This window comes from Balaenoptera borealis, assembly GCF_965194805.1.
Source record: "Balaenoptera borealis genome assembly, chromosome: 3".
NCBI classification, from domain to species: Eukaryota; Metazoa; Chordata; class Mammalia; order Artiodactyla; family Balaenopteridae; genus Balaenoptera; species Balaenoptera borealis.
Window position 1 is genome coordinate 87,398,099 of NC_138866.1, and position 13,114 is coordinate 87,411,212.

The following is a 13,114-nucleotide window of genomic DNA, read 5'->3' on the forward strand; positions in this document are numbered from 1 at the left end:
AGAGACCTTGGCAACAACTAGGGTTTACTGTGGCGTGGAGCCAGGACGTGAGCTTTGGGACCCTGGATCCACTCCCTCCTAGTGAGTGACTTTGAGGAAATGACTTAACCTTCTTCTGCTTCAGTCTCTTTTAATCACTTGGAGATTAAATAAGGCAATGCACATAAAGTCACAATTATTGTTTGTTCTTTTATTTATTTTTGGTTGCGTTGGGTCTTCGTTGCTGTGCGTGGGCTTTCTCTAGTTGCGGCGAGCGGGAGCCACTCTTCGTTGCAGTGCATGGGCTTCTCATTGCGGTGGCTTCTCTTGTTGCGGAGCACTGGCTCTAGGTGTGTGGGCTTCAGTAGTTGTGGCACACAGGCTCAGTAGTTGTGGCTCATGGGCTTAGTTGTTCTGTGGCATGTGGGATCTTCCCAGACCAGGGCTCGAACCCATGTCCCCTGCATTGGCAGATGGATTCCTAACCACTGTGCCACCAGGGATGTCCCCACAATTATTGTTATTACGTGCCTGGCCTTGTGCTAATAAGTGCTTTGCGTGCCTTATTTAACTTTCATAACTGTAATGGCGAGGTGGGCACCAGTATTGCAGTGTTGTGTGAGAGTCAGCAGAGGCAGGAGAAGGCTAACTGGCTAATTGGCTTGAACACAGAACAGAGCCAGGAGTCAAGCTGGGGTGGCTGTGATTCTCAAGCTCCTGCCCTGTGCTCATTACCCTACCTCAACTCTCAAAGTGATTTGGGGAAGTTGTGTCTGGCAGAAGCAGAGTGCTATAACTTCTGCAAGGGCCCCAGCCCATGGAGCTCTGGGATGCTGCTTTCCTTCTCAACTGACCAGGCACATTTTCCTCCTACCCCAGCCTGGCCCCGGCAGTGACTCTTTTGGCCAGGATGGGGCTTGTCTTTTGAAGTCCAGGTGCCAGTCACAGGGGCAGTCTGACAGATCTGAGTTTTCTAGTGCCTACTGGAAGCCTTGAGAGGAGTCACAGGCCAGGGACCTCGTGATGAGTTTAAGTCAGCACTCTAGGAGAGAGCAGGTTACCTGCGCAGAGTCCACCTTTGAGCAAGTGGTTCCTGAATCTGCCCACTTCTTCTGGGTCCTTTCCAAGTCAAAGTGCCAAACAAGTGTTTCGTGGAAGGCAGAAGAGCATGGTGGTAAAGCTTGAGACTAACCACTGGTCTCTCCCATTTGCCAACTGTGTGACCTTGAGCAAGGCACTTAAACTTTGTAACCTCAATCTCCTGTGCAATGGAAATAATAGCATCGCCATGATGAAATGCATAGAATTAGTGATGGGATTCAGTGGGAAAAGCATATCAAGTACTCAACACGAGGCCTGGCACATAAGAGGAGCTCAGTAAACAGTGCCATGATGTGTCGTAGCTATGACCTTGTATCTGGGGGATGTTACAGGGATAGGCCTGAAAAGGAGCCTTGCACTGGGAATCGGGGTGGGGGGGGGGCGGGGGCGCAAGTGGTCTGCAGGGAATGGTGCGGGAGGAAGTGTTCTGGTTGGCAATGTCAAGGGGAGGGCTGTGGAAGGCCTCTAGGGGACATGCGACCCCTACCTTTCCTCTTCTCCTGGGGTACTTTGTATCTATGTCCCCAGCCCAGCCCTGGATCTACACCCTTCTCTCTGGTTTCTCTTTGTGCGGATTTGTACACTGCCACACCTTCTTTATTTTCCGACCCACCTTATTTTCTTTCTGTCTTCCTGCTTCCCCCTTGGCTTCTCGATCATTCTTTAACCCTTTTTCCTATTTCCTGAATCCCATTGTGAAAACCACCAAGTTGCTTTGTCATTTTCTGGTGTTTATAAAATCATGAACAGTTAGGGCCGGGAAGAAACTCATCCCCTTTCCCTCAACCTCCACTGAACAAGGTTGGGGAAGGAGGACCCAGGAACTCTCCCCAGGTCAGTGGCAAAAGGGCTGGACCCCAGGACTCTGGCTACGGCTGCATGTGTGATAAAGCAGCATCTGCCTAATCAGTGGAATAATCTCCCACGTAACAATCCTCTCTCATCACCATCCCCAATCCCATTTCTCCTTGGTATTCTTATTCCAAAGGGAAGTCAGAGCAGAAGATGAGAGGAGTACACAGTTCCTGACCACAGGCCACCCTCAGTTTAGCCCCAGAACCAGCTTTGGGGGAGGCCCAAATGTGAAGAGGCAGGACTGTCGGAGAGAGTGTGTGTGACTGGGGGTCCTGGAGAGAGTTTGGGAATCTTCATTATTTCACTTCAAACTTTTCCCCCTTATTTGGAATTGATGGGATAGGTTTGGTGGGTAGAAGGGATGATGAAAACAGTCAGAGCAAGAGAGTGGATTGGCGTGTGGGAAATGATGTGAGAGAAGCAGAGGGGAGGGGAGAAAAAAGGGGTGGTGGGCACCAGTCAGGCCGAATGCAGGCCTTGTTATTTATTCTGTGGAGGATCAGGGACAGAAGGATCATGGGGATGGGCACATGGTTTGGCTGCCGCTTTTTTCTCTTTTTGGAACTTGAGGGTTTTCACATTCTTGCGTGTGGAGGTTGTGGGTGCGCTGAATAAATACTGGGCAGTGAGGAGCTAGCAGAAGTTAGATATTAACTACGGAGCTGCTTGTACCGAGAGGCAGCCGATGCGGGACAGGCAGAGGGTATGGAATCAGGAGATCTGGGTTTAAGTCTTGCTCTTCTGCTCACTAGCCTTGTAACCTTGGGCAAGTCTCTTAATGTCTACAGCTTCGGTTCTGCTTCTGTAGAATAAAGGTAAAAACAAAGCCTGCCCGGGAATTCCCTGGCGGTCCAGTGGTTAGGACTCTGGGCTTTCACTGCCAAGGGCCAGGGTTCAACCCCTGGTCTGGGAACTATGATTCTGCAAGCCTTGTGGCCAAAAAAGAAAAACCAACAACAACAAAGCCTGCCCTTCCTGCCTGACAAGGTCACGGTGAGGATTAAATGAGATATGGAGGAGAAAGCTCTCTAAATCTGTAAAGCATTATGCAAATATTTGCTGTCTTCATCAGTGGGATTGTTAAGGGGGTCAAGGTGCCAGTGGACAGGGAAGTGAAAACCAAGAACCCAGTGGCAAAGGTGACACAGCATTTAATCTGCTTAACCAATCCAGGGACAGCCAGGCAGCTGCTGCTATCAGATGTGGTTCTTCTGGAGCGTGTAATATGGGAGACAGTGTACAGAGTGAAGTCAGCTTCTAATCACTGTTTTGCAAAGCTGCTGATAGTCTGGATTGTTTGCTAAAACGAAACCAGAAAGGTTATAAGTTTGAGAAGCAGATGAAATGCTGGAATGGTGTTAAGTTAAACCCTTGTGAAATGAACTTTTCAGTTATGAATGACAGCCACACCACGCTTTATCTTGGATAGCATTTTCAGAGGGGAGCAGTATGATATGGGCTCTGGAATCAGACATATCTGGCTTCCAGTTCAAACCCTTTAAGCCTCTCAATACTCACTGGTTTTGAATTTTTGGAGCAAGTCATTTAATCCTCCAAGGCTTGGTTTCCTCGTCTGTAAAATGGGAATAATAATATCTACCACAGAACTATTCTGAGGATTTACATGAGTGAGTGTATGTAAATTACTTAGCACCTTGCCCAGCACATAAATTAAAGCTCAATAAATATTAGCTATTGTTATTGTTGTTAACCCAGAGGGACTAACTAAGTGTGTTGAATGACTCCTCAGACTTCCTGACAATGTCACCTTTGAGGAAGGGGCCCTGATCGAGCCACTGTCTGTGGGGATCCATGCCTGCCGGCGAGCTGGAGTCACCCTGGGGCACAGGGTCTTTGTGTGCGGAGCTGGTAAGAAACAGATGACACCCTGGTTATGAGTTCATTAAAGGGGAATGTGGGGATCCCTCTGCCCATTTCATTCCCCCTCCAAGGGCTGAAATTGGTCCTAGAATCTTTCCGGGTTAGGGAGGATCACAGTGTCCCATTCCTTCAATGACACGCACTTTGCTAAATAAATACATGCAGGCATGGTAGTAACCAATGTTATTTCCTAGGCAACATAACCCTTTTGTTCACTTAAAGAATGCAATTTGGGATTATTTTTCAACCCTTGACAGGAAACTAGGGAAATATTTTTGGTAGTAAAGGGAAGAGCAACTTTTGGAACTTTCAAATCATCCTAGAGAACTGGTCTCCTGGTCCTTCCAGAATGAGGCGGCCCATGCTTATGACCAGCAGAAGGAGTGGGGTCCAGCCCACCGTGAGTCAGCACTCTGCCCACATTGGCTTGCAGCTAGCTGCCTTCTTCCTCCCCTGCCTCCAGTCGCTTGAACAAGCCTAGTAGCCTCAGACTGAATCATCTAGGCTTCTAACTGCTTCTGGTGACCCAGACAGCACACTCCACTCTTTGTGGGTGTGATCTGGTATTCCTCATACACTTTTATTTTTTTATTGAGGTATAACTGACGTATAACATTATATTAGTTTCAGGTGTACAACATAATGATTTGATGTTTGTATATATTGCGAAATGATCACCACAATAAGTCTAGTTAACATCTGTCACCACACAGTTATAAAATTTTTTTTCTTATGATAAGAACTTTTAAGATCTATTCTCTTAGCAACTTTCATATATGCAATACAGTATTAACGTAACATTAACATAACAGTCACCATGCTTGATATCTATGGAATATTATATATATATATATATATATATATATACACACACACACACATACATACATACACACACACACATATAACACACACACACACACACACACACACACACACACCACATTTTCTTTGCTTATTCATCCATTGATGAACACTCACGTGGCTTCCATGTCTGGGCTATTGTAAATAATGCTGCAGTGAATATGGGGGTGGAGATAACATTTTGAGTAAGTTTTTGTTTTCTTTGGATAAAATTCCATTTCTGAGTAGAAGTAGAATTGCTAGATCATTTTTGAGGAATCTCCACACTGTTTTCCGCAGTGTCTGCACCAATTTACATTCCCACCAACAGGGCATAGGGGTTTCCTTTTCTCTGCATCCTCACCAATACTTGTTACTTGTTGTCTTTTTGATAATAGCCATGCTAACAGGTGTACAGTGATATCTCTTTGTGGTATTGATTTACATTTCTCTTGATTAGTGATGTTGAGCATCCTTTCATGTTTATTTTGGCCATCTGTATGTATTCTTTGGAAAACTGTCTAGTCATATCCTCTGCTCATTTTTCAATCAGATTGCTTTTTTGCTATTGAGTTGTGCAAGTTCTTATATATATTTTTGGATATTAACCCATATCAAATATATGATTTACAAATATTTTTCTCCTACTCAACATGTTGCCTTTTTCATTTTGTTGATGTTTCCTTTGCTGTGCAGAAGCTTTTTAGTTTGATACAGTCCCACTTGTTTATTTTTGCTTTTATTGCCTTTGCTTTTGGTGTCAAATCCCAACACTCAAGACTGATGTCAAGGAGCTTACTGCCTATGTTTTCTTCTAGGAGTTTTATGGTTTCAGGTCTTATATTCAAGTCATTAATCCATTTTGAGTTAATCCTCATACACTTTGTGACTGATTTTCTTTGTCAGGACCAAATAAGTGACTACAGGGCTTCCTAAGCAGGGTGATGGGTGTAGAACAGGCTTGCCTCAATGAGCCAGCAGACTGTAGGATTCACGTGACAGATTTTTTTTTTAAAAAACTCTGCATAAGTAATACTTTTTTGCCATAAAAAAAGAAGTTAAGTCATACATACCACATACATACCACACCTGCACGCACGTGCACACACACAAAAATTCACTGATAGCCCCATCACCCATCAGCCTGAGAGAACCACTGTTAACATTTTGGTGTAGAATATTTCAGTTTGGTTTTTGTTTTTGTTTGTTTAATTCATGAGATCATCCTGAATATGCTTCATTTTACCTACTCTTTTAAAAAATTAATATATTGTGAACATTTTTCTATGTCATTAGATAAAAGAGTTAGATGACATAATTTTTAATAGCTGTGTAGTATCCTTCTGTAGTTTACTTAACTAATCACCCCTTTGTTGGTTATTTCAGGTATTTCTCAGTGTTTTGCTTTCTGGGCGAACTCACTAAATTATTCTCAAGGGGAGTGTCCGAAAAGCAAATCCTCAAAGATATTCTGCATAGCCTTATTTGTGGTCTGGTTTTTGTGTTAAAACCATCTAGTGTGCCTATAAAGTGGGGAAGCAGGTGGTCTTTGAGCTGATTCTCAGGCACCTGAACATCCTGGAGCTGCCTGAGCAGCTGGGTCAACCTAGGACACCCTCCAAGGTGGTCCTCAGAGGGCACCTGAAAGGATACGTCTCACCTTGGGGAGGCATGATGGGTTCTAAGAAGGTAGGGAGTCAAAGAGAGAACAGGAGCCCAGCACTGGGAGCAGATTCCAGGTAGAGGACAATCCCTCATGCACTCATTTACTCATGCATTCAACAAACAGGTGTTAAGGTCTCACTATATGTTAGGCACTGGGATAGATGCTAGAGGTACTCAAAAGATACAGTTCCTGTCCATGGCCTAGACAAGGGGGAGAGCTGGTGTTTAATATTTCACAAATGTCTCCTATTTCTTGCTTTATTTAGGGCCAATTGGACTGGTCAGTTTGCTCGTGGCCAAAGCAATGGGTGCATCTCAAGTGGTGGTGACTGGTAAGGTTTTCTTCTTTTTAAAGCTCCTTGGCATGGATGCAGCTGGGCCTACAGTTTTGGAGCAGGGGCATGAGACCTGTTCCCTGCCTGGAGTAGTGGGTTTCTAAAGAGACTCCTGCTCTTTTCTTCTGGGTTCCAGGGTTGAAAAGCCCCCCAGGAGATGACCAAGTCAGGGCTGAGGAGGAGACTCTTTTGAAGCTCCTGGGAGAGGGTGGCTGCTGCAGAGAAGAGGACCTGGCTCTTTATATGTGGACCTCAGATGCTTATACTGCCCACTTGGTCCTAAGAAGAGTTTCAGCCCTTGGTTTGTTTGACCAAGCTCAGAGGGTGTGTGTGCGTGTGTGTGTGTGATGTGGAGTTAGTGGGGTATGTGATGTATAAGAGGATGTTTATGTGTGAGGTGTGTGATATGAGTGAGAGACATGTACTCGTGTGTGTGAGGAGGGGTTCTCTGACAGGACATGTGGGTATGTGTGTATGGAGCAGCGTGGTATGTATGGAAGCGTGGGGGGTATAGTAGGGTGTGTGTGTGTGGAGAAGGCATCTGTGAGAGAGAATGTGTGTGTGTATAATGTATCTGAGAGAGTACGTGTGAGGAACGGTTATATGTGATAGTGTGTGGGTGAGCGTGTAGAGTTGTGTGCTGTATGGGGTGTTGTGGATATTTGAGGGGAGTGGGGATGCAGAAGGGTGTCATTGCGTGTTTTGTGTGAGAAGGTGAGAGGGTATGTGTGTAGCTGTGTAGAGCTGTGTGGTATGTATGGGGGTGTATGGGAATGTAGAAGGATGTGGATGTTTAAGAAGTTATCTAAGAGATTGTGTGTGAGGGTGTGTTTAGAGAGTATGTGTGTTGGGCTCAGTGACACCATCACTACACCAGAGCTTCCTTGCCATTGGAATCTGCACCTTCATTTGTTCTCCCTAATCCACCATCCAGTTTCTCAGTTTGAAAGAAACTTTTGTTCAACTTTAGATCTGTCAGCCTCTCGGTTGTCTAAAGCCAAGGAAGTTGGAGCTGATTTCCTCCTCCAGATCTCCAACGAGAGCCCTCAGGAAATTGCCAATAAAGTGGAAGGCCTGCTGCGGTGCAAGCCAGAAGTTACCATCGAGTGCACAGGGGTGGAGACCTCCATCCAGGCGGGCATATATGTGAGTGGAATAAGGGTAGCTAAGCTGGTAGGCAGCTTCAGGGAATCAGTGCAGGGCAGTGAACCAAGTAGGATTCCTAGGATCAAGCTTCTCCACTGATTTGCTATGTTGACCACCCCTCCCCCCACCAGATAATTCCTTGTTAACTGCTTTCTTAATCTCTCTTGTGGAGGTAGTGACATTTCCCTAACATCTTCATTGGGTTACTGTGAAGTTCAAACTAGGTAACAGATATACATGGGCCTTGAAAGATGTTAAGTGAACCATACCTTTAGGATGGGATTGCTGCTATGATCACATCTGTGATCATGAAAATAGTGCTCTTGGTAAAAAGAAATCAACAGGAGGAACAAGGAACCATGCCTTAGTTGAGTGTGGGAAATCCCTATCTTGTTTTATTGAGGAAAACTATAGTCTTTGATCCAAACTAACAGTTGTTAATTCGGTTAGTCACAAAGGTGACATGATATTTCAGGGTCACAGCTGTCTACTACTGTCCTTTCCCAGAACTAGGAACAGATAAGCTGCCAATACCTGATTTACCCCTCAGCAACCAACCAGTAATTTATGGGAAGTTGGAGGGGGAGGGGCAGGGAGGAATAGAATTGACAAATCAAAGTATGAGGAAAAGAAGGAAGAAAAGAATAAGAGCTAGATTCCGAGCTCTACTGTGGACCGTGTCCTCTGCTGTGTGCTTTATAAACATGATGCCCAATCTGCATAATAGCCCTGAAAATGAGTTCTCGTCTTCCACATTTTACAAGGAGAGCGGCCCAGTGACTCGCCTTGAGCGCACTGCTCCAGTGCCTGGGCTTTCCTTACTCCATCTGGCTCCTCCGGAGAGGAAGGGACAGAGGGGACAAGGAACCAGTGCTAGGGTGGGAGGGGCTGGGCTGGGGAGAGCATCGGTAGCTGCCACTGCTGGGCACTCCTGCCCTGTCTCCCAAACTGCTTTCCCACAGCAGCACATGCTTCTTCCTTCCTTCTGAGTCACAGCCAGTCACACACAAGGGCATTGTCCACCATACAAGACATTCTGGGAAAACCTGATCCCTCGAGCTGTGTGGCACGGCCCTCAAGCCTGGCACACCCAGGCAGAGCTGCCTTCCCCTCCTCCTACCAAGATGCATATGGCACTGGGGGCCAAGGAAGCAGCGGGAGAAGCCAGGAGCAGGTGCCACTTTTGCCCTAACCTTGTTCCAGCTGGAATCAGCCAGCTCTCTGCTCCACTGTCCGAGACAGTCAGTGGTCACCATGTGGGAAGGGGCAAAGAGAAACCAAAACCCAGAGGGCGATGGGTCTGTGTGTCATCAGTGGAGCTATGTTCGACCCATGGCAGGTCTTGGGTTCCTGCCTCGTGCCTGGCTTTGTGCCAGACACCTCGAGGGCTTGACCAGTAAGGTGCGTCTACTGTCTTCAAGTTGTCAGCAGGTCAGTGACCCCCACTCAAGAGAGAGGCAGTAAAAGACGTGGCTTCCTAGTGCAAGTCCTTCCTTCCTCTTGTGCCCTGCCTGGAGGGCATCTGAGAACAAGTTGATATCTCCAACTGTTGATGGTGGGGGCCCAGTTGCCAGGCTACCTGAGGTGGGCGTGGAGGTAAATGTGACCCAAGGGCCTTATGAAGCCTGAAGCCAGTGCCTGTCCAGAGTGGGGAGTGGAGCATCATGCATGACAGGTGCTGTAGAATGCTGCAGGTCACTCTGCCAAGGGGCAGGTTAGGTGGAGGCACCTTATGGACATACCTGAGAGTCACCTTTCTGCCATGTGATGTCTAGATAATGTTCGTGAGGAGACATAGCAAATGCTTAGGGTAGAATTGATGTCATCTCCTTGGTGTGGAAGTCACAACAACAAAACAGTGGTCTGAGATTTCCTTTGCCTGTGGTCAGTAAGCTACTGGCCTCCTGGCAGCCTGGGATGACCAGTTTGGAAGAGGTTCCTCTTCCTCCTTACCAGGTGGAGAGGAAGTGCTGAATGGGCAGCAGTTTTCCTGGAAATTTTCTCAGTGTATTCTGTGGCTCCCTCACGATTCTGAACCCCTCCCCCAACACTTTTCCAATGAGGACAGCAATGTTTTTCAGTTGAGAGATACCCTCCCCCTTACTGACAGTGTTTATATGTCACAGGTGACTTGTAAGTGACTGCGCGCCAATAAAAACAGAAAACGTGCCAAACGTTGAGCCCATCCTAGTGCCAGCCACTGTGACTGTCACCCCTAAGAGCCCTGCTGAGGGGGAGGCATCGTCCTATTCTCACACATGAGGAACCCATGGCTGAGAGAGCACCGTCTAGGGTCCCAGAGCTCAAAAGTACAAATGCTGGGAGTCACCTCCACACTACAGGCCTCTCTCCAGGGTGTATCCTTCCCCTCGGCGGAGGTAGAAGCTGTGATGTTTGCTGTCTTACTGCTCCATTGTTTAGCACTTAGAATGGTCCCAGTAAGTGCTTTCTGCTGTTAACTGTAATGAAAACTTAGCATGAATGAATTGTCCATTTTTCTGTCCCTCACAGCATTGAGCACAATGACCCCCCAAAATCTCTGAAGCAGGCCTAGCACTCATGTGAAGTTATGTGGAGATTGTCAGGGAAAATTTTGCTCTCTGCCCACTCAAAGAGGAAACTGATGAATCCATTATGACTGATGCCGTTGGGTGAATGTCTCTGGAACAAAAATTTCTAATTGCCAGCCTGCACGTATAAGGCAGTTTTTAAACCACAGAAGTCCTATAGCCCTCCCCATTGGTATAGTACTTGGTAGTTTGTTTTTTTTTTTACCAAGAAGGTGGTCCCTTAGAGGTTTGACACTCTGTCTTGTGGGGAGCACTCTGGAGGAGGAAGTGGCTGACACCAACATCTGGTACTGAATTAGTAAAGCTTTTTTTTTCTTCTTAATTATTATTTTTTTAAAATTTCATTTATTTTATTTTTGCTGTGTTGCATCTTTGTTGCCTCATGCACGCTTCTCTCTGGTTGCGGCGAGCGGGGGCTACTCTTCGTTGCGGTGCGCGGGCTTCTCATTGTGGTGGCTTCTCTTGTTGCGGAGCACGGGTTCTAGGCACGTGGGCTTCAGTTGCTGTGGCACTTGGGCTCAGTACTTGTGGCTCACAGGCTCTAGAGCACAGGCTCAGTAGTTGTGGCACACGGGCTTAGTTGCTCCGCGGCATGTGGGATCTTCCCGGACCAGGGCTCCAACCCGTGTCCCCTGCATTGGCAGGCGGATTCTTAACCACTGCACCACCAGAGATGCCCCCTGAATTAGTAAACCTTTGAAAGATGCTCAGTGGCTGCTGAAGGGTCAGCGTTGGTTGTAGGGGAGATTCTCATTGCTCTCTGGAGAACCTTTGCTGTTTCCTGGGATGTTGTGGACAGCAGAAGATGCTCCCACTGTGCCTCTGCTGGTAAGTGTATTATTTCAGGATCTTTAAAGGAGACATTGTTTACTCTGCTGCTCTGTTGAGTTTGGTTAACATGCTGAAGAGTCCAGCAGTATAGAAAGAGTCATACTCTCTGAAATTTTTGGTTACGTACCTGTTTGTATGGCAACAGTGCTACTGTGAGTGGGGTCTGCATTTTCTCATCTTCTTGGTTTTCTTGTTCTTACCTCTTCTTCAGGCCACTCAATCTGGTGGGACACTGGTGCTTGTGGGGCTGGGCTCTGAGATGACCAGTGTGCCCCTAGTGCACGCAGCTACCAGGGAGGTGGACATCAAGGGTGTGTTTCGATACTGCAACACGTGAGTATGTTTTGGGTGAGCCAGGGTGGCGAGTGGCCAGCAAGTCCAGGGAAGGCCCTACGTGGCCTCTGGGACCAAGAGTCTCTGCCTGTTTATTCAGGAGGGGCACTCCCGGGCCACACTGACGGCCGTGCGTTACAATAAGGATCCAAAGATAGAGCATTCACTTGTGGTTAAAGAATGGGAGGGCAGAGCTGACAGGGCTGTAGGGAAAGAGGGAGGGAGGGGGATTTTTGAAACATGCTCTTCTTGGATATCTGCCACTCATTGCCTAGGCCCTCTCTTTTCCATTTCTTTAAGTGGCCAGATCTCCATTTTCCCCCTTTAAAGGGAAGAAGGAGAGAAACAGGACAACCGCAAGAACTCAAGTTCCTTGGTTCTCACTCCAGGTCCCCAGGTTCCACCCTGGGAAGTGAGAGGGTCTTAATAAATCCCACCTCATGTTCTGTGGGTCCATCCTCTCCCCTGCTGGGGCACTCTGTCCAGGACCACCTTCCCCACCAGTGGCCCTTTCTCCCATCTTTAGAGTCTGTAACCATTCCCTCAGCAGAGTGCTAGTTTTCCAGTAAACTCTGCCAAGCCAAGCTGCTAAAGGGTATGATTGGATCATCCTGGGCTTCCCCACTGAAGGCTTATCTGCCTTTTCACAGTGGCTTCCATATCCCTTATGCCTTCATGCCAAAGGAATTCTAGGCTTCATGGCAGACATTGCAGACGGGCAGGGGACATTTGGGAACAGACTCTGTACTCCTGAATTATAAGTCATAAGATCCTTTCCACCATTGTTGGCCTGTAGAAGTGACCTTGCAGAACCACAGAGCTACAAACAAATGTAGCCAAACTTATCTTGTGCTGGGTAGTTTTGGGGACCTCCCTCTTTCCTCCTGAAGGTTGAGTGTGATGCTTGTGATCTTTTCCAGATGGCCGATGGCGATTTCAATGCTTGCATCAAAGTCTGTGAATGTAAAGCCCTTGGTCACCCATCGGTTTCCTCTGGAGAAAGCTCTGGAGGCCTTTGAAACATCCAAAAAGGGACTGGGGTTGAAAGTCATGATCAAGTGCGACCCCAAGGACCAGAATCCATGATATGAATTGGGCTCTGTCCTTGTCCCCACTCTCAGCATCTTGGGGTTGAGTGGTTGGCTGGGCAGTGGTGGAAATTTCTTTTGAGTAGTAAGAATAATTAAAATAATTCATTATTAAAAGAGAGCCTTACACAGAGGAGTTGGTGTGCCTTAAAAACACAAGTAGGGGGACTTCCCTGGTGGCGCACTAGTTAAGAATCTGCCTGCCAATGCAGGGGACACGGGTTCAAGCCCTGGTCCGGGAAGATCCCACATGCTGCAGAGCAACAAAGCCTGTGTGCCACAACTACTGAGCCTGCGCTCTAGAGCCCACAAGCCACAACTACTGAGCCCACATGCCACAACTACTGAAGCCCGCGCACCTAGAGCCCATGCTCCACAACAAGAGAAGCCACTGCAATGAGAAGCCCGCGCACTGCAACGAAGACCCAACGCAGCCAAAAATAAATAAATTAATTAAAAAACAAACAAACAAACAAACACAAGTAGG

General features: G+C 47.1%; 1 protein-coding gene across 1 annotated transcript in view; it reads left to right on the plus strand.

The window, feature by feature from the left end:
• The window catches only part of SORD (sorbitol dehydrogenase), a 34,986-nt gene extending 22,226 nt beyond the window's left edge, over positions 1-12,760 (plus strand). The window contains exons 5-9 of the mRNA XM_082388838.1: positions 3,686-3,804; positions 6,591-6,656; positions 7,630-7,805; positions 11,418-11,539; positions 12,460-12,760. Coding sequence (XP_082244964.1) covers positions 3,686-3,804; positions 6,591-6,656; positions 7,630-7,805; positions 11,418-11,539; positions 12,460-12,625 — 649 coding nt within the window. The 3' untranslated portion in view covers positions 12,626-12,760. The remainder of the gene's footprint in view (positions 1-3,685; positions 3,805-6,590; positions 6,657-7,629; positions 7,806-11,417; positions 11,540-12,459) is intronic.
• The last annotated feature ends 354 nt before the right edge of the window (positions 12,761-13,114 follow it).